This window comes from Bombus vosnesenskii, unplaced genomic scaffold (genome assembly GCF_011952255.1).
Source record: "Bombus vosnesenskii isolate JDL3184/JDL3185 unplaced genomic scaffold, Bvos_JDL3184-5_v1.1 scf7180000013267, whole genome shotgun sequence".
Taxonomy (NCBI): domain Eukaryota; kingdom Metazoa; phylum Arthropoda; class Insecta; order Hymenoptera; family Apidae; genus Bombus; species Bombus vosnesenskii.
Genome location: NW_022882927.1, coordinates 1,472,263 through 1,493,549, shown reverse-complemented (window position 1 = coordinate 1,493,549; position 21,287 = coordinate 1,472,263). Strand labels below are relative to the sequence as shown.

General features: G+C 36.5%; 2 protein-coding genes across 7 annotated transcripts in view; one reads left to right on the top strand and one right to left on the bottom strand.

Moving 5' to 3' along the window:
• Nucleotides 1-1,572: 1,572 nt before the first annotated feature.
• Nucleotides 1,573-3,604, bottom strand: LOC117230400 (trafficking protein particle complex subunit 1). Its single transcript, XM_033487818.1, has 3 exons — nucleotides 3,331-3,604; nucleotides 2,874-3,083; nucleotides 1,573-2,777 (listed from the first exon to the last, which is right to left on the bottom strand). The coding sequence occupies exons 1-3, from the start codon at nucleotides 3,427-3,429 to the stop codon at nucleotides 2,649-2,651; spliced, it is 438 nt and encodes a 145-aa protein (XP_033343709.1). The 5' UTR covers nucleotides 3,430-3,604; the 3' UTR covers nucleotides 1,573-2,648.
• Nucleotides 3,605-6,957: 3,353 nt separating this feature from the next.
• Nucleotides 6,958-21,287, top strand: part of LOC117230392 (sodium- and chloride-dependent glycine transporter 2-like) — a 30,311-nt gene continuing 15,981 nt past the window's right edge. The window contains exons 1-6 of one of the 6 annotated variants that reach the window (XM_033487797.1): nucleotides 6,958-6,975; nucleotides 13,628-13,734; nucleotides 15,162-15,440; nucleotides 18,426-18,630; nucleotides 19,190-19,383; nucleotides 20,523-20,703. In XM_033487797.1, the coding sequence (XP_033343688.1) occupies nucleotides 15,188-15,440; nucleotides 18,426-18,630; nucleotides 19,190-19,383; nucleotides 20,523-20,703 (833 nt within the window). In that variant the 5' untranslated portion in view covers nucleotides 6,958-6,975; nucleotides 13,628-13,734; nucleotides 15,162-15,187. Of the gene's footprint in view, nucleotides 6,976-7,816; nucleotides 7,836-11,472; nucleotides 11,866-13,627; nucleotides 13,797-15,161; nucleotides 15,441-18,425; nucleotides 18,631-19,189; nucleotides 19,384-20,522; nucleotides 20,704-21,287 lie in introns of those variants that run through there. The other 5 variants (XM_033487795.1, XM_033487800.1, XM_033487798.1 and 2 more) reach the window with 5 other exon arrangements.

Sequence of the window (21,287 nt, the reverse complement as noted above, 5' to 3'; positions counted from 1 at the left end):
ACTAAAATATAAAACTTTATTTTTTCATTTATATTAATTAATTGAAATTAATTTCTATTTTAATTTTAATTCAAAGCTTATTATTTATACTAGAAATTGTAATATCAATTATTTAACTACATGTTTCCTCGATCCTTTTAATTTTATATTTTTGTGAATGCAATATGTTTTTAATTGCAATATTATTTTGATGCAATATTTATAATTTTGCACTTGGATAATGTTTTTAGAATTAGAATTTTTAATTAATTTTTCGTTTTTTCTTATTAATAATTTTAATTTGTGTGGCATATTTATTAAATTATGCTACTTCTCATGAATACCTGAGAGGGTGTTTTAATATCCTGCTAGATTTCTTTTAATAATTAATCACAAACTTTCAATGGAATTTATATTTTTCATACCATAACAAAATTTGACAAACTTAAATAATTTGTTAATAATTTGTCGTATGTTTTGGGTCGCTATATTGTTGAGGTACTAATTTTTTCTGAATCGGGACTTTCCGTCTTATTTAAATTGACTTGTTTTTCATTTATTCTTTTAAACTTACTTTGACTTTTTATTTTTGCATTCCTTTATCAATCATTGTTATTCTATTCACTTTTGACAGAGTACCAAAAATGGTAAATACAAATTGGACCAACTTTATATCTTTTTGAATATAGTATGTTGTTAATATGAATAAAAATATGATATCATATTTTGTGTATTAGATTTAATTTGTAATTATAATTATTTAATTTTTGTGAACTGATTAAGAGATGTATATCATTTCTCTATAAGAATAGTGTGACATTTACACTTTCGTTTGTTACTGTATATGTGTATATATGTATTTAAGTGTACACCATATGCGTGCAGTAATGCCGAATTTACTATATTTATGCACACCATGTATAAACGTATTATGAATGCAATAGAGGGAACAAATTAAGAGCAACTTTGCATAGCAAAGCGTATTGAAGTAAGTAGTATGTGCATTCATGTTTCAGAAGTGCGTGCGTATAAATATGTGTAATGTACGTATGTGTGTATAGCTATATATATACAATCAGGCCTCAATTTATAAAACAAAAGTTGCAAATTAATTTAACGTGGATAATTTTCATTTTGTGCCAATGTTTTTTTGAGAATATTGTTATATGCGAAAAAATTACATTCTCGTACACGAAACAGCGCTCACATATAAAACGTATCAAATTCGTTAAAATTTTTCTATGACGGAATTCCTCGAAAGAAATAAAATTTTCACGTGATATAAAATAGGATAACTGTATAAAACATTATGGAAAAATTATTATTATGCCTTTTAGTTGCATTTTATGTCAAGCAACAGTTATTATTTTCCATGCATGAAACACTTCTTCATTTGTCAATCATATTTTCAGATGTATAAGTATCATAAGAACCTTTGTACACGAACATTTTCTAAATGTCCTTCGATGTATGAAAATACACATAATGTAATGTATACAATTAAAGGCAATGAATATGCCTTGACAGTGAATGTTATTCAGCAGTTTTAGAGAAAAAAATGAACATTAATATAAAAAGAGGTATGGTAGTTTATTATCTTCAGTTTATATTTATTTATTATTAATCTTGGTGAATTATATGTGTTAATGTCAGGTGCTTTATTAGGCATGTCAAAAGCTTTGATTTGGTTTCTTGCCGATATAGATATTTACATTTATGTAATGTTAAACATAAATCACTAACGGTCAGTGTAAGGAACATTGTAATCATTTTTTAACAATTTTACCTTTCGTATATTTTTTATTCTAAGTTCTACAGAACTTAAATATGTGTATATAATTGTGTAAAATTATTGTCCCAGTATATACGTTTTTTGTGTGTAACTAATAACTTCGCTAATATTTGGATAAGCTAATGTCATACGTCCGGACGAGAATTGTATGAAAGACATTACATATGTAAAAAAAGATGGATACATGGACCTAAAAAACCGAATTGTGAAATATGACATAAGCTGCCATATAATCTTCATATATTAATAATAATAAATGTTTTAGTTAAATAAGGCATATTCCTGCAAGTATGTTCTAGAGTACTGGTATGTGGTACGAAATATATACATATATAAAAAGGCAAGTTTAATGTAGGAACATTTTTAAAAGTATGCATTTTTACCAATATTTTTACGTATTTTAAATAATAATTTAAATATATAAATTAAAAAGTACATTTCGTTGATACAAAAAAAGACGGTGAAATTTTAATGCATTAATATGTTAATACAAATAATTTAAAGGAATCTACAAAAGTAACTGATGCTTTTACAAGTATTAATTTCTTCAAATTCTGTTAATTGTTGTACATTTTGTATGAAGATCACAGTTCTGTGTATTACAAAAATATATTGTTTAAATAGTTGTTTCTGTTATGATAAATGTAAATTCGTAAATATAACAAAATGTAATGTAAGTTGTATATTCATTTAAATTATAAGAATATTTTTATGGTATATGATATTTTTGTTTAGTTTTTTGCACTTCCATTAATGTATATTAATACTAGTTGTTAATAACAAATAATTGCGTGTAATATGAAATTAAATTTGTATAACATCACTAAACATTTTTATATTCAAGTATATAATACTTATTAATATAATATAAAAAATTCTATATCGATCTACTTAAGAATAAAGGAGATTTTTTAAATAATTCATCAACTTTTAGTTTAAACAGTTCACTTTGAATAGGTTCATTCAATTGACATAGAGGATTTTTCACAACATATTCTAAATAGACCTGGAAAAAGAATTAATTATATCATTGGAGATTTTTAGTTTGCTAAAATACTCTACAGCAATATAATACTAGAATATGCAACATTGGGTTACTCACCTCTCTATATAGTTGTTGTAATAATTCTCTAGCATTTTGTGTAACATTATCAGTATTTAACACAAATTTTAATCCAGACGGAGTTTCCAAATAATGCAATGTATATTTACTAGTTTTATAATATAAAAATCCTTCTTTTGGATCCAATGGCGATATTTTACTTACAAATGATTTTATAGAAAATAACATTCCATACATTAATTTTGCTTCCTAAATTTTGTGCAATTTTATTTATAATGTATATATATTTCTTAGAAAAAAAAGATTATATAGATTATACACAAACGAAAACAAAAGACCTTCTTTTAAACGTCTTAATTTAAAAAAGGAATGAAACAAGTAATTGTTAGTGATTTGTATAAAATAGGTTACAGGATATTTGAACATGGGAAGGTTAGAAACGGCATATGTTTTATAACTTTAAAATAACAATTCTGTTATAGTTATTCATACATACCTCTCCTTTTGTGATTCCAGATTTATTCAACCTATTCCATTCTGCATAATACAGTAATGTTCCATTTTTGGAAAATATATATAAATTATGAATTGTCATAATTTTGTTGACAGTTGTGTATTTTGTTTGCTGTTAAAATGATGTTCAATCAATTAGTTATCGACGATAGCATAGTGAGGTATCCATTGATTAAAGACAGGATAGACATGACATTAAATGCAGCTTTGCGTCTCAGGTTATGAAACACCGACTTGCAAAAAGATTAGAGTGTTTTTTACGCCCTCTGCGATTTCCTACGGCGAACATAGGAAACATATCAAAGGAGATTCGACAATAATTACCTATATTATCGACGAATTTTTTACGTTTCACTGACTCTATCTTATAAAAATGACAAGGAATTTGAATTCATTTTATAAAACTCATTTGTTGATTGGATTTGAGAATCATACGGTTATATATAAGGTTATATTATAATTATATTATATTATAAGGTTAATTTTATAATTATAAGCATATCTTTAAAACTGCTATAAATTAGTGGTTGTGCTTCATGCAATTTTTCAGGAATTAATAATTTGTTGCACTTGTTACAATATAAATACAGTTGTATATAAATCTTAAAAATAACTACAAAACTCTGCATATAACGAATTATTGCTAATTAAGATTATTTAGAACTAGTTACAATTAATTTTATTGACGTGGTGGAGATTCTGTGGCTCCTGTTACAGTTTCCTACTGTTGCAGTAGAAGAAATCCTGCAACACACAAACGAAAAATGAATTTTTTTTGTTTTAGTATGTAATAATCTAAATGTAAGAGTATCTCAATCATTTTTTTATAAGATTAATTAAAAATAAACTTATTTGGTGACACAGAAATTGCTAAAATCGGATTTTATATTATAAACATTTTTAACTCCTCGCAGAAACATTTTAGGGCCCAGTGCAAAAATTATTGTTTAGGGAGCTCAAACTTTCGTGAATATGAACGGAAGAAAATCATTTTATTAAATTAATAGTTTCAAGCATGACAGCGAATATCAGCAGTCGAAACGTATTAAAATTGGTTAATATTAAAAATATGGTAGGTTCTGCATAAAATCGCAATTTCAATCAGTTGTATCATAATACGATTAGAGTGCAATATGTGCAAAATGTTCTGTTCTATACCTTATTTGTAATTTTATAGAAAAATTTAGCTTGAATTCAAACCATTGCTATATCGAAGCGATAACGTTGCATGCGATACGAAAATGGCACGAGAGATCAAGTGACCCTTAAATCGTGGGACGCGGAACGGAAAGCATTAAATATCTTATCGGTAATCTATCTTGTCGATGATATCAGTTTCTTACGAAAGTCTGAAGATGGCTTATCACTACATTTCCTTCTGTGCAGAAAACGAGTAAGTTTTTCTATGTATACAGGACTACTTGTAGAACCACTCAATCGTCAAAAGTGATAAAAAGTGATTTTACCATTTGACGGAACATCGTGTCATATGTTCTGCAATACCGACCATTGCAGAACCGACATTGCATACCGACATAGAACTCTACTATATGTTCGATCCAAATGCGATAGTCGGTATAGCTAGAAACAAAGACAAGATATCGCACTCATCGACGAAGCACAGGATAGACGTAACATGAAATATTTTTCCGTGTTCCACGATTTAGAGGTTTAGATATAACCATGAAATTGGAAATTATTATTGTAGAGAAAATAAAGAATTCTACGCATGCTTTAATGCATCATGAAGATTAATTTTTGTACTATACTATAGATCGCCTATGCGCGTATGTGTGCCATGTCGCCTTGACAAGTAAATACAACAGGCGATAATCGAAAGAGCCTGATCGGTGCATGGGGCAAAATTCATTGAGCTTTTTCAAAGAGACTTGCGAATATGTATCCGTAAACACGTTCTCGGTACGTTTGCCTCTTTTCCTTCTTTTCTTGTGTTCGTTTCAAATGAATATAATAGTGCAAATAAAACTAGAATATGAATAAATAAAACTAGAACAAATTCATAGGGCACGAAATCTCAGAAAGCCATAGGTGCGTCTTGTTCTATGTTGTATCCCATCGAACTCGTCGGAACGGCAATAGTAAGGGCCAGAAAAACAGCCAACCAAACTTAATGAGCGAAAAGTAAGTAGAAACAGTATCGTTAGCGTCAGACTGCTTTCGTTTTATGTATTATTTGCCGACTCTTCGCGACATTTTCGTGGGGCAAATAGGGATTCGAGTTGCCGTGCGAATTTATCGCCGAGTACAAAACGCGCTGGTGGCTGCAGCTTGGGCACGATTATCGTTTCGAGCACTTTTATTAACACATAACGGTATCGCGGTAGACGACCTCACCGAGCTCAGCACGTAAACCGTCGCTTTTCGATCGGACTTCTCCGACGTCGAATGTGCCATTTGCCTTTTTACTGTTAGAGTAGAGTCAAGGGAAAGCTAAAGTCGAGGAGAGCCGGAGGAAAGCTTTACCGTAGAACCGTATAATACCTATGCGAACGACGCTATGCAAATAAATACAACGTAAACGGGAGCATAGAATAATAGAGGATAACAAATTATGGATGATATACGCTCGTATAATGCCCATTGCGGAGGGACTGCGAGCTATAAGCGCAGGTTAAAGGTATAATGCGGTGGCTATGATCGTGAAACTGAAATGAAACGAATTTCGGCGAACGACCGGAAGATAAGTAGTAGTTAACAATGTCGTGCTTCCTCCAATCCTTAGACGGACTAATTTTACGTAACCGGTTGTACTAACAATTTCTAGAGAATTTCTTCCCCTGTACATTTTTGGTATATTCCTCGTTCAAAGAATTAACGAGACGTTTGCCTCATTGGAAAGATCCTCCTTTTCTTTATCGTCCATTACGAAGAGGAAGGACTTTACGCGATAAATCGCTTAATCCTGTCTTACACCGGTCCATCAGATAGATCAAATTCCTTTATCCAGCTGTAATAACAACTTCAGAAAAATGTAGATTCGTTTTTCCAAATGCAAGATTCAGGACACTCCACCGCATACGTAGTCCCTTCTAAATACAGGATCGAAAAAGACGGTCTTAGAAAAGTTTGTCGATCGAGCAAGATCGAAACTCTATTTAATTTTTGTCAATAAAAAAAATCTTACATCCTACAAAAAAAAAATATCATCCTTTGGAGCATCTCAACAGCGTAGTATCTATCGTTTCCACGAACGTTAGGCATTGGAACAAACGTATGGCGATGTACTTCGTCGATTTTCTCATCGCTTACGTAGGTACAGGAAAAGCGAAAACTGAGTGTGTACGTTCTTCCATTAAGTGAAATCTTTCGATACACATTCGTTACAAACGCGTCAGCTGCAGCATAACGGTTTGCGTGTTTACACCTCCTCGACACCGGAAATACAATCTGCATGGAACGCGATAAAAATATCACCGCATAAAACGAACGATCGCATCGTCGGTGACTGGAATGATTCGATAACAATGACCTAGGCTGTAAATCAAACGAACGTAGCCAGCGCGCGTTGAACCGACTGTTTCGAGTGCATCATGCGCTTCGACCTCGCCGCACCAGGGGTTTACGCGCTCGTGTAATATAATCACCCGTTGGCCAAACGTTTGAAACGGTAAGCTTAAAATGGCACACATATAGAGTTGTAGGGACAACTATGGTCGTACGCTACTAGGACTATAGCGACCCTCGTGCAAGCTTACCAAGTTTACTCAATAGTGTCCTTTCTATTATGAGCGCTTCTCTGTTAATTTCATTTATTCTGACTTTGACTGGGCCAACTAGACGTTACCACAATTTCACACGATTTAACGGTCAATTTATCCTTAACTATTGGTTGCCGATCTGGTTCAGGTTTGCAGCGAACAGACGGCTTCTCCCGCAGAACCACGCGAATACTTTACGATGGTTATTTAACCGATACTACGCTGCTCATGAACGTTTCTCGCGGACTCGCTGCGTTGCTCGCTTTTCCTTCTTTCAACATGTTCACCGCAGCAATAATCGCAAATATCTCCCGACCAGAACTGTCTCACGCTTCAATAGAATATCGATAAAGTTATATAACCCTGCCACGTTTTTTCAGTTGTTCCATTTCGATCTAATCGCCTTCTTCTAACGTTAAAAAGTATCTCAGATTCAAGCGAGATGCGAAACAATTGTCATTCGCACGATTCTTCGTTCCAATTTTACGCTAAACGTTTCCTTGACACGTAAAAAGCCTTTCTGTTTGTTGCAATAAGAGTAACATTGAGATGTAAAAGTTCGAGCGAATACAAAAAATTGATATTTTAAGGAAAGATCCTCTGGGATGATCGCGCAAGGTAAAGAGTTAATCCCGTGATCTGCATCAAGACTGGCACGTACGAGGGTCAAGCACACGATCACATTGTATTAAAGCAGTCTACGATAAATGGACGCTGTGTATTCGCAAAGCGTACTAGATGTCGCTCTTGTCGGCAATTTTACAACGTTGTGAGTAGCAATAACAACCACACGGCTTCGATTTTTGTTCGTCTGCTCGCTTGTTTGCATGCCTGTTTATTTATTTGTTTGCTCGCTCGATCGCTCGCCCGGTCGCTTATTTGTTTATCGTCCTTTTTTCTTTTCGATCGGCCCCATTGAAATTGACCGATCGCCATGCTAAATTTGCTATGCGCAACTCGATGTACCCGCGACGAACAAAATTTTGCACTTCTATCGGTCAAACGATAATTGTTATCGACTGGTATCGCTTTGGTTATCCTTTTTCTTCGGTAGATGGTACCGCGATTGTAGCTTGGAATAGTCCTTTCGCAGAAAGAAAGAATCCGGTCTGACCGGATTACCGGAATTGTGAATCGAAGGCTTCGTCTTCTTTTGTTTGTCGAACGACTTTCTGTGTCGATTGGGTTATCCGGGTTCTATTCGACCCTTGTTCGCTGGATATAGATTTACTCGGAAGTAACCATGGTTTATATAATTTGGTAATTTTTGTTTCGCGAACGTAGCAAGAAACGTTAAAGCCAAGGCTAAGTCCTCTATTTTCACTCTGACAATTGTTGTCTCAAGTTATTGGTTATGTTAGGTTATGTAAGAGATGGTAGGATGTTACGCGATCAGAAACATTTTTCTGTTTAACTTTACGATAGAAAACGATCTTTTGAATCTTTAATCAAAAATAAGATTTATCTTTCTTGTTTATCGATAGCTGTTGAGAGCGTATGGATTTATTTACAAATACAAAACAGAATCGCGTTGAAAATTGTCATTTTTCGTTGATTTTCCGAGAAATCTTTTCGAAATTTCCGCTTCGATATATTTTTATTATTTCACATGTATATTTTCATTTCACGTGGAACTGGTAAACGGCGTATTGAATTTTAGAAATACTCTCCTATAAATCCTGTAATACCACAGGAAATGTGACTTATCGTGTTTTTCATCTGCGGCCTTCGAACGAAAACAACAAATTATACGTATTATACATTAATTTCGTAATACGTCTCGTTTATAAAATAAATTACTACAACGAAAAGAACGCTATTTTACATGTTTAACGCATTCTTACACCGTGAGAAACGTTGATTCCAAGCGGAAATTAAATTAAATATATTTATCAATAATTACTTGACATCGATGCTTTTCACAATATCGCTTCTTTCTGTTCGTACATTCTACGCAATTTTTTGCGCGCATAAACGAGATCCGATACAAATCGTTCGATACCGACCAAGGGAATTAATTCTGCTGATATTTACGAAAATATTACGCGCTTCACCCGCAGAAGCTGCATAATTCGTGAAATCTGCGAATTACCGGCTAGGTCTTTATAAATGATAAGCCACCGCCTTTGTTTACCAGGCAATCACCAACGGAGCAGAGATAGGGGATGTTTAATATTTGCCACCGGGCAAAGTAAGTTTGCAAATCGTCCCTTTTACCCGGAACTCGTAGAGCAGACTTCTTTACCTCTTCCACTCGGAATCTGTCTCGTTTCTCACGAGGCCATTGCATACAGCATACGCGATTGGGAGATACGCGAGATCATTGTCCGTTTTGCTCTGTTGGATATAAAACTCTTTTTCTTTTCCCTGTGCCTGCTATAAAATAGCACGTCAGCTTTTCCTTCGACGTTCTTTCATCTCGGAATTCAACTTTTGGAACATCAAACAGCCGCCACCGTTGTGCCGTCCTCCACAGTAAATCGTCTGGGAAATCAGCCGCAACTATTATTGTGCTTTTAAAATCACAGCCACGCGAGATTGAGCTACCGCGTTCCGGTTAATCAACGGATTGTCCGCGTTACGTACGGTTATTGGGAAGATGAGTAGTTTTTTCGCGAAGTATTTAGGAAAAAGGAAGAGACTGGGACGATTAGTAAATTCTGTGTTGTTGAGGTTATTCGATGCGTAAACGGAGAAAACTCGTGGATAAATTGTAAGGCAGAAGATATATTTAGATAGAAGTGTAATTATAAGTAAGAGTACAATTTGAGCTGGTCCAGATCCGCACGCTAGCCGTGTTACCCGATAACTGAAAAACCCCGAAGCCAACGTCGCCTGTCTACTGTTTACGGTCTGTCTTCGTCAGAAGTCTTTTGTCTACGCGCCGTCGATGGCTTCGGTGCTTGAGAAAAACTAAAAAAGATCAGACGTAGAGTTTTCTTAGAAGCGGTGACCACTTCAACGTGTGTTATTATTGCTATTTATCCTTAAATTAAATTGAATTTTTCCTTTTATTTTTCTTTAGTCAATTTACATTTTTGGCGAAGCACTGCATAATTTATCGTCTTTCTCTCGTAACAGATAAGTTTACGAGATAATCGTTTTCTTCCAGTGTAACGTATGTACCTGTCTCTAAGTCTTTCAAATTACAATCGCGATTAACTTTTCAAAGATAAGATCTTTAAATATTATACGCAAATATTGACGGATCTCTATTCCATATACATAGGTGAAAGGAGATAAACGATATCATCTATACTAAATGTATTGGAATATTGAAACAACTTTGACACTGTTCCGATATAAAATGTTTCACGAGGTTTACGTAGTATGTATTTTGTATTATTTCACTTCCTACAAAATTGAACATCCTAAGTAAACAGTCGATTGAATTGTTAACGTTACGTATGCTCATCAACAAAACATTAATTCTTTCCACCGGTAACATTTTATCGTACAAATTCGTTTAATAGATTAAATATTTGTCATTGTTTGATGCGACCAAATAACGAGAGCGGTTATTTTATCGAAAAATACATCGGCTGGCTCTTATTGTAGCGATCGATTTAACGGAGAAGCACGTGTATTAAATAAAGAAAGCCTCAATTATGTTCGCGAGTTAATTAATTTCATTAGCCTTAAATTATAGCATTTGTTTATTCGTTTATAATTATCGTCTCGCGTAATGATGATCAGGATGATCCAGATTATCGATCGTTGTTTAAGCACTTTATCGCAATAATACCGGAAGAATATGATGAGCGCAAATACCAAACGTTATCTTCAAAATTGTATCGCGTTGTGTTTTTCAAATTATTGCGTCGCGATATTTATATATTCACAATTGACAAAGAATTTGAGATTAAGCATAAAAGAACTCGTCGACCTTTATCTAATAACGTTTATCGAAATATTAATTCGCGTAAATATGCGGTCTAATTATGGGACGTTCTTACACACTTTTATACGTTTATGACCCGACTTTTACAATTTCGTCGAATTCCACATTTTCCTTTGTGTTTCCGTTGCACTCGCGAAAGCGCAATGACGTCGCAGCTTCGAACGTATCGCTTTAAAGCAACAGATTAACGGATCAGTTTCGTAAATACCACGTGTAAATCAGACGGAAACGAAAAGACTGCGATCAACTTCGTACGTACTAACGGCACCACGCCGTTTTATCAGCGATAGATCGATCGTATTGCTACGAACAGAGCTGTCCAAATATTTCTGTCAGGCTTTTATCGTACAATGCTGAACGCGCATGTCGACGATTGTTCGTATATAGTTGAATAGCTTCCCAACTATTTGACGTATCGATGTTAAAACGGGAATCCACGAAAAGGGGGGAACGATCGATGTCAAATATACCCTTAAACACCTGTCGTTTAAACTCATAGCCGTAAGTCTCGCGTTATCGTTTCTATCGTATGCGAATCTCGAGCGAGATCGAAACAGCAAAGGCAAAGCGTATTTCATCGTCGCGTCGCACAACGAATACGACGTTGGCCGCTCGCCGATGTCGTCTCACGAGACCCGAGACGTTTTATTTGCGGCTACGGTACTATGAAGCGTATTCAGAACCAACCTCTCGATAATAACTTTTGTCGATTATCTTGATATCTGACGTTATATAGTTCTCTAGTAGCGCGCAACTGCGCAGACGATCGCGATCGCGATTGCGAATCGAAGTTGGTGTCGAAGTTGACGGGACATTCGTAATACCGTTTCGACCGTAAATATTTTACTGATATTTTCGTACAATCACCATGACGGAAGCTAAACAATGGACATCCAAGGTGAGCATAGTGCGCGCTTAGGCTACCGATCGTTCTCAAGCTTGTGAAAAAAGTGAACGCGACGCGAATGTGTCTCAAAATTTTATTAAAGTGCAGCGGAGGAGAAGCGGTTTGATCCAAACGCACCTTATAAGACCAAATAAAGCTTCATGGACGAGGATGATCGTTGTTTGGGATGCTCGGTATCCGTGACATATATACGCAATGAAAACGACGTATACACGTAAATATGTGTTTTGTCACAGGAAGATTTTCCAGAAGAATCAATCCTGTTCAACTTGTGAAAGTGAATTATTGCAGATACGCTACGAGTATTAAGACGCTTGCCGATATTTAGTACAAGAAAGTAGTACAAACCGGATGATTTCCACCGTTTTTATTTCCTAGTTACTTTGTTTTACAAATCTGTTATTTCGTTCGTGTTACACGCGTTTCACGATGTAAAATTTGTTCGAATTTTTCGATAAGTATAACGAATAAGTGTCCTAATATTTGTGATCCTAGCAACGCATGTAAGATGGAGTTGTCGAAAGAGTAGAACCGTGATTCGTACAATCATTATTAACGTACACGAAGATTATACGCGGAAACGGTATCTTCGATGAAAGCTACGGTAACCGTTAAGTACATAGAGTTTCGTTCCAAAAATATTACACCGACGATCTCCTCGCGGCGGCGTAGTCTGGTTCGGGGAGGGGAATAATCGAGTTCGCGTGCGTCTCGATGCGCCGACGAAACAATGGGATCAACCATGCGCGGAAAAGAACAGCGTTTCGTTGGATCTTATCTGTCGGTGGCTTACGGTGCGAGTAGATTAAACCACCGATGCTCGTGCCGTTAGACTTTGCAGATAAATTCAGCCGATTCGAGCGTTCCCTTAATCTCGTTACGTAAATACCTTGGACGGTCCTCCAGTGGCAGCTCTTACCTTCCCACTTCCCGCGTTACCTTTCGCCCGAGTGTATTGTTGTCTTCCACATTCTCCTATGTTTCGTCCGACTCTATGTTCTACAGACTGGTCCTTAGACTTGACTATCGAGGCACCTGATTCCGCTGTTCGATATCGAAGAATGACAGGCAGGGGTGCCGTGGTTTCCCAGAACACCTTTCGACGAAGAAGTTTGCACGTACCAACTCTACGCGTTGTCTTTGTTAGGCGACCTTACGGTACGGTCAAACATCGTGAATCTCAGCTAGGCCATCGTTCGGTAATTTTTTAGCAGGCTTATAGCCAATACGCGGCACTCAGAGAAATTCCATTTAGCTCGGTCGTTAATTCATTATTCGGTTTAATTTCAGCAAGTATCCTAGTGTATCCTAAATCTAGCTTCTCGATCTAGCTTCTCGGCATTGAGCCTAACAGTTCTGGATATTTCGAACTTCTCACACATAGCGCTAGTATCGTAAGAAAAAATTATTTCGTATTTTGTTCTTATGCGTGTTAACGCGACGCCATGCTGTGACCGGACAGAGTGCTTGACTAAATTTCTACTGATTCGTACGATAGATCGTGCGGTGCACGGGTCCGCCTTAGATCGAACTGTTTACACGGGAAACGTGTTCGAACGACGGAATGTTCGGATAATCGAGGTTCTATCGTTGTTAACTCGCATTTGTTTCATAACCTACCTGTCCACACAACCGCTACGGCAGGTTCTTCCGGTTGTTGGCCTCTTTTTTCCCCATTCGGTTGCCGGTTGTCGTGCGTTTCGCGGCGATGATTTATATGATGCAAATATAACGTAACCCGTGTTATTGGCAGACGAAGAGGGTTTCACTGGGAGTTGGCGGTGCCTTGGTGGAGCTAACGCAGGATCCTGAACGGGGTAGCTGGGCCAATCCCATCGAGTTTGTTCTATCCTGCATCGGGTATGCCGTTGGCATTGGCAATGTTTGGCGTTTCCCTTACCTTGTATATCGTAATGGCGGTGGTACGTATATATACATATGTTGGTAGCTGTGCGTATCCTGGCGTCGTGGTGAACGTACGGTATGTATGCTGCATGTGGATACGGGTAGCGTGTGCGCACGACTTTCCCATACGAGAAAAACGTCTAGTCGTATTCGCTAAACAGACGGTCACGGGCTAGCAAACGAACTACTGGATTACGCGGAATGATTTATTTTCGTGCGTCGGCCGTTTTCGTAGAAAAAGGAGAAAACCGGAAGGGAGAAAAAGGGAAAAGAGAGGAAGCAGAGAAAGAGAAATAGGCGGATGAGCAGACGCGTGACACGGAGTGTACGTGCGTGGTCGACGTGACGAAGCGACTAATTCGAATAATTAAGCGTAGTTTGGCAGCTCGTGACCGAGCGTTCGGGAAATTTAATAAATCTTTCCTGGCTGCGTGTGCGGTTGTGCCTGTTGATACAGCCGCTCCTCTCTTTCACCGGGTTTATTTGCGAAATTCCAAAAGGTAGGAAAAGAGAGAGAGATGCTGCCCGCGTATTCTGAACACTTGGCTTTTAATTATTCTATTTTACTTCCACTCTCGTCGTTTTGTTCTTTTCTGTTTACGTGGCCCCAGCTCTTCATTGTTCCCCGGTCGGCGCAGCGGCTCCTAATGAAAGACGACCAAAGAGAGAATAGTGGCTGACCGTTTTTAACCTTTCTACTGTAACGCCGTGTTTCGTCGCGTTAATCAGACTCAGGGGCTCGATAACTTTTAATTAGTATCCATTCGAAACGAATGATAAATCGGCTCGTATTCCTTGGGTATATTTATCTGGTTGTTCCGACGTAAACGAACACGAACGGGACATTAATCGACGTCAAGAATAGCCTTTTTAATCGAAGACATCGTTTTTTACTTATTTTTTAGTACCGCGGTTGTTTAATTTTTTCGTTTACCAACCAACTTTTTATCGACGATTTGCCGTTTATTATACGTTAGAACGAGAAGATTAGATACAGTCTTCGGTATTTATTCGACCGAACAGAGATGTATATACGTATACATCGATTCACGAAAGTATTTGAACATTTACCATGGAAAGCTTTTATATCCATACCGTATGTAGTGTGCATGGATGACGGTATAGTATGGATAATCGACTGTTTAAATACTTCTATGATCTCTGCGAAATATGTTCTTGTACCAAGCATCTTGTAATACATATTTTCAGATTCCACCGATACAAGCGTTACAAGTCTCATAACGGTGCTGACAAAATTTCATTGATCGATGCTTGTGTTCGAATACTTGCGTGAACCTACGTGGTATCGTAGTTGTCGCCGTCCTCGTTAAACTCTTTATAAATACGTTATAGCGTATTTCCAGTCGTTGCTCTGTTTACAGGTGCTTTTTTAATTCCATTCGTTTTAATGCTGATAACCATGGGATTGCCGATATTTTTTTTGGAACTCGCGATTGGACAATATTCAGGACTTGGCCCTAACGAAGCGTTCACACGTATGGCGCCGGCACTCGAGGGTCTCGGTTATTGCACCCTCGTCGTCATTTTGCTTGTAATGGTCTACTACATGGTGATCGTTGCCTGGACACTTTTCTACACGTTCGTCTCGTTCGTGCCGAAGCTCGGTTGGGCCTACTGCGACAACGATTTCAACACGAACGGTAAGCACACTGATAAAATAACACACGTACTGCCGCGCCCCTTGTAAATTTTAGAGAACGCACCTCGCCTACGAACGATGGGTTCGACTTGTTATTTAGCGTAACGTAGCGTAACCGTGCCACACGCGTATTTTATCGTTCCCATAAAGCCCGAAGAGGTCGTAGAACCGTTTTAAACGATCGAATGACGAACGGCTCGTTTCTTCGAAATTCAATTTCTCTACTCTGCAGAACGGAAGCGCATAACATGAGAAAAATATTCTCCTCTTCCTTCGTATCGTTACATGCTGCTTTATGTTTTTCCATACATTGTATAGCTGGCAATTTATGAGTATATACGCGTACTACGTACGCCTTTTGTGTTACCAATATGTAAATAACAACAATTTTCATATTGAAAATTTTTTGTTCAGCAAAATATAGCTTGATCTATAGATATGGAATGGTACGTGCGAATATTTTTCGGTTTTTCTAGAAACAAACTTTAATTAACTTGGATGCAACGAAATGCCTTTTTTTTCTCAGTTTCAATGTCCTCTTCGCAGGTTATTTAAAGTCGCACCTAATCGTTTGTGCGGGGTTAGAGCTTTAAAAAGGTATTGGTATCGGTGAATGTTTCTCGTATATCTTATCTCCATAGGTGAAACTACCACGTAATTTGTCGATCGTAATTCTTTCCTCATTTAATCTACAATCTCTTTACTCTAATCTGTTCTAATATCTATTCTAATCTACATATCTACGAAATAACGGTAAAATGCACAAACCTACAACATTGTTCTCCATTCGTATTTCGTATTGTATTGTATTTACAATTCGTATTGTACGCTGCAATGAATATATAATAGGAGTCCTTTCTTTATCGATTTAACAGTTCTTTTAATGTTATTGCTCTTGTTCGTAGAATATAGTAAAGCAATTTACTTTTACAACTAAATGATTTTATTCGTTGAAAGAATTTATTTATATCGCATTCACCAACTTTTCCTCAATGTCGATTCAAATCGTACGTGTATGCCCCTTTTTGCGAGAGTTGGATGTTTTATTCAAAATATATCTTGTTACAAAAACAAGTTATTTTGTGCAAGATATTTCGGGTTACGTGCGATCTACGATATCGAAATCAGAACATAAAATTAGCAAAAGAGACCGAAATAATATTCTCGTTCAAGGTATGACCTCATTTTCAAAATTGCAATTTATTTCGTGCTGTAATAGTTGCTCGCCTGTTTTTAGAGAAATCGTTCAAAACAATACCGTAAATATCCACTGTGATTGTTCATCCTGTGAAATTACATTCTTTGTTGTCGCCAAAAAACGGCGACAAAAATCTTGTAACGGAAGTTCGGTTTAGCAACTTTACTTCTACTTTATTACAACTTTCATCGACAGAGCGATCATTGTAACCACTGACCGCCGACCGCCGACCGCTGACTGCCAATTCATACGACCAATATTGTTACAAAGAATTTATTTTGTTACAAGCGGTGATCCGACATTTTTCCAATTTCATGGAGACGATCGTTTGCTTTTATCTCTGCTATTCCTAGGTTACTTCGTTAAATCTATACGCGTTTGATGTGGATTTCTTGTGGATATCCTCATGTAGATTGCAATAGTCATCTTTAACACAGTAGCGTGTATCCTTTATGATTGATCAAATGAATTACGGGAACAAAACTTAACAGATATGAATATATATATATTATTACACAGCGAAGGAACGAGTGCACTAAAAAGAGAAATCGTGCATTTTTGACCGATTAGGAGGTTTGGATTGAGAATTGGAAATTGTAATTTCTCTTTTTTATATTTTTTTCTAATTTTTTGTCCGCCTAAGGATTGCTTGCTTATCTCATAATAAAAACCTTATCTAATTGTTTGTTACGTACGAGACAAAACGTGTGTATTTAGGTTAATGCACTTCGTGGAAAAGGTTGACTCACACCACGCAAATGCATGCCTCACACACATAACGTACTAGCTCGCTTCGCTATCAATTTCTGGTAGGCTTTAGGGTATTCGTATGCATAATATATGTGTAAAAAGCTAAAAATTAGAGATCCTGGGTCTTAATCGCCATAACTTCGTTAAGTTTACTCGCTGTACGGATCGTAACAACTTTTATATTTATGTTATATTATACGAGAAATTTATTCCATCTCATTTTAGATTTTAACTCATTTTCAGCTTATCTTGCAAGTTATATGCGTACCAGATATGAATATATACATATATATTATTTTATATTACATTATTAATAATATATATTGTAATTCTAATGCTACGTCCTACGTTTCTCATTCGATAAGGTACAAAGAACGATCTAGGACGTGCGAGAAAACAAGTGTTTTTATAAAACGCGATTGTCTATTAGTAGATAGCTACAAAAGATGTGTTAAAAATGGTTGTGCCTGTGTCTCACACAAACTCGTGCACTTTGGACGGTTATAGCTGTGCCCACGTTTTACGCATTAAGGGGTTAAGGACGCTCGTTCGTGCGATTTTTCTCAGGTTCAACAAACAAAGCAGTCTCTTCAGCTGCTTATTGGTGCCGCCGCCTTACGCGTGTCACTAAAACAAGCGCGCGCGTGCCCTCGTAGCTACGCCATAAGGGAACGCTTGAAACCGGAAATCCCTCGTAGAACGAAGTATCTCTCTGAAATAAATGCGGGGAGAACAACAAAGCGCTCGTGTAATTAGTGGCGGTCTCTCGACGATCGTAACAAAGTACCAGTGCGGATATACATACGTACATAGGCAACATAGGTATACGTGTATATGACCAGCTATCGCATGTAATATCGAACCATACGCTGTCAGCTCTACGACGCATCGTATTCTGTAAACGACAGCTATTTCGTTTCAATCAGCGATAGCCTTTGGAAGCCTTTGAAAGCCTTTGATGTTGTTTCCTAATTATCGCGTAACCAGGGCAACGATATTGGATATGCGGGGATAAAGCCATAATGTCGACTTGTACAGATTGTTATAGTGGCCTGCAAGGGATCCAATGTCAAACGAATGATCCGGAAACGATATTTTACAACAAGACTTGCGTATCGGCCAGGCTTATCTGCAAGAATTTTGGTTTCGAGGATGGCAACGTCACGCATTGTTTCGATACGAACAGATTGGAACTTCTCCAACACCTTTATACTCGCATCCTTTCTTCGGAGGAATATTTCAAGTATGTCACGAACCGGTGTATGTTATAAACCATTTTCTTTTTTTTTTTCTTTTTTTGTGCATTTACGAAAGATCACGAAAGAAACGAACAGAACGCGTGCGATATGCGGAATAGTATATCTAAATATAGCGGTTTTTATAATACTCGATAAGTACTTTTCTTCTAATGAAATGAGCTCGAGCGAGTATTAGTTCCAAAATCGATATTCTAAATATATTAGGTCACACGAGGCAAGTAGACCGGTTTTTATATGGAGAATTAGGTCAGTGGTACTAGAGAGTGCCACGAAGAAAAACATAATCACCTTTTCTTTCTACAACTTTTTCCCATTTCGCCTGCAAACACAATAACGCTGCCCACGTAAAATTTTCCGACTATCCTTTTACCAAAGTATTCTCTCATAGCATTTTTTAGTTAGCTATGACATGTTCCATTTCGCTATTTACCTTCTATCTTTATTTAGCTATCACGTAGTTTGTTATTCATTTATAAATAAGAAAATCACGGGGAAAGCTGAAATATTTAATCGTGGTCGGATATTATCGTTGGTCGAATCTAGCGACCGCGTATTGGGTCTACGAGGTGCCACGTGGGAACATTTTGGAGGCATAAGATGGGAATTGTTAGGATGTCTCACCCTCGCTTGGATAGTCTGCTTCTTATGCCTGATGCGCGGTGTCCAGTCCATTGGGAAGGTCGTCTACTTTACCGCACTTTTCCCTTACGTCATGCTTACGGCGCTGCTGATACGAGGTAAGAAGAACACAAGAAAAACGCTTTTCGTGCAATAGAAATTTCTTCGTTGATGCGATTAAGGAATTATGTATTACGTTGAGAAACAAGCTGATTCACGTTTTCTTAAAAGAGAGCGTCAAGTGTGTTTATTTCCACGTAAAATCTATCTAAGCAAGGTGTAATTTGTTTTACATAAATTCAAACATATGTATCTTTACATTCTTTGAATAAATTTTAGAACTAGACCGGAGGCTTTTATGCAATTTCATATTTCCGCGAACAGAACTAAGTTTCATCCGCTAAAAATTATAAAGAGTACATCACTTTGAATATTTCATATATTTCTATTTACTATTTGCAATCTGTAGATTTTTGCACCTTTGAAACTATTATAGATGCATGAAAATTCGCAATATACCGATAACATTCTCCGAAATGCTTATATCAATGAAAAGCGAAAGAACTTATTGCTCAAGTTAATATGTTTGCTATTACATAGACTCTTACGTACTATCGTCAACTATTACATAAAAGTCGAAAAATTTGTTTTTGAAAAATTATACAATGTCCATTTTTATCCTAGAACTGTTTCTCCTTCGTATAAAAGAATGTTACGGCACTGCGTATATACAGGGTGTTCGTTGATCGTCAGGATTTTTCAGATGATGTAAAATTTTAATTATACGTCAGAATAAATGAATACTTTGCAATGTATTATTAATTCAGAATTGCTGCAAAACAATTATTTTTCAATCATCGGACACGTTCATTAAGAACGCAATAAATAACTATCAACGAATCGGAAGAGAATATTACAATCGATGAATTGTCAACAAATTAAAAAATAAATTAATTGTTAACGGTCAGAGATGATAAAATGGCATCATGACCCGCGCGAGGTTTTCGCGTATATCAAGTTTCATAATTAAAATTCTTCGACAAGATAATTGATAATTTATGAATATTAAAATGATATTAAAATGCTATTAAACGAGATATCTCTTTATGCGACATTAAACTTCAAATATGAATTAAAAATCTAAATTTAAGAATTTCATGTGTCGCTGGATTGCATAAAAAGTATGTTTTTTTTTTGTAGCGATATCAGTTATTTTAAAGAATTTGTCAATTTTTATTGGTTTATTGTACACGTGCAGGTGTTACACTGGACGGTGCTGGTGACGGTTCTCTTTGGTTTATTACGCTAAAATGGTCAACACTGGAATCAACTAGCGTATGGGCAGATGCTGCATCCCAAGTTTTCTATTCCCTTGGTATCGGTTGTGGATCTTTGATCACTCTTTCGAGCTACAGTAATTTCAATAACAATTGCCACAGGTAAGCGTACGCAGTCGATATTCGACCACGCAACTCCTTCTTTATAACGCTACTACGAATTTTGCGTGCTCTGAAATTGGTCGAAAGAGTATACTCATGCATCAGGAAATAAATTTATGAATAAGCAAATGTAGATCATCGCAATCTATTCGTGTTCTTATCAAATCACCATTACGCTCTCGGCAATCCAATAAAGTTACACGAATATCCAATTAAAATCTTCCGCTCAATTAATATGATTCATTCACTTAAAAGTCAGCAATAACGATAATGCATTTTACATTCGCGTGAATCTTTGGATACGTCCACCAACGATCTTGCACTCGTGCTTCGAATGAAAAGGCGTTCAAATGTCTGAATTCTGTCGTCGGAATCGACTGTAGCGATCTTCTAATGACGTGATTCGTCGTAAAATGATTAACCTTTTACGCTGTGGGATCTGTGTGTCCTATGAGTACATCAAAAACTATAAATCGTTACGATTTAAAATTCGTCGAGATATTTATTTTCACCACGATATACGAATCGTTACGTACACATTTCCTATTTCACTTATTAAAATTTAGCATATGGGGAGTACATAT

Bases quoted from the DNA above. Each gene is read 5' to 3' on its own strand.
- LOC117230400 (XM_033487818.1), bottom strand. From the start codon at position 3,429: ATGACAATTCATAATTTATATATATTTTCCAAAAATGGAACATTACTG. The intron at 3,084-3,330 runs GTATGTATGAAT...CACAAAATTTAG, and splicing joins CTGGAATCACAAAAGGAGAG to GAAGCAAAATTAATGTATGG. The intron at 2,778-2,873 runs GTGAGTAACCCA...TTCTTTTTCCAG, and splicing joins TACAACAACTATATAGAGAG to GTCTATTTAGAATATGTTGT.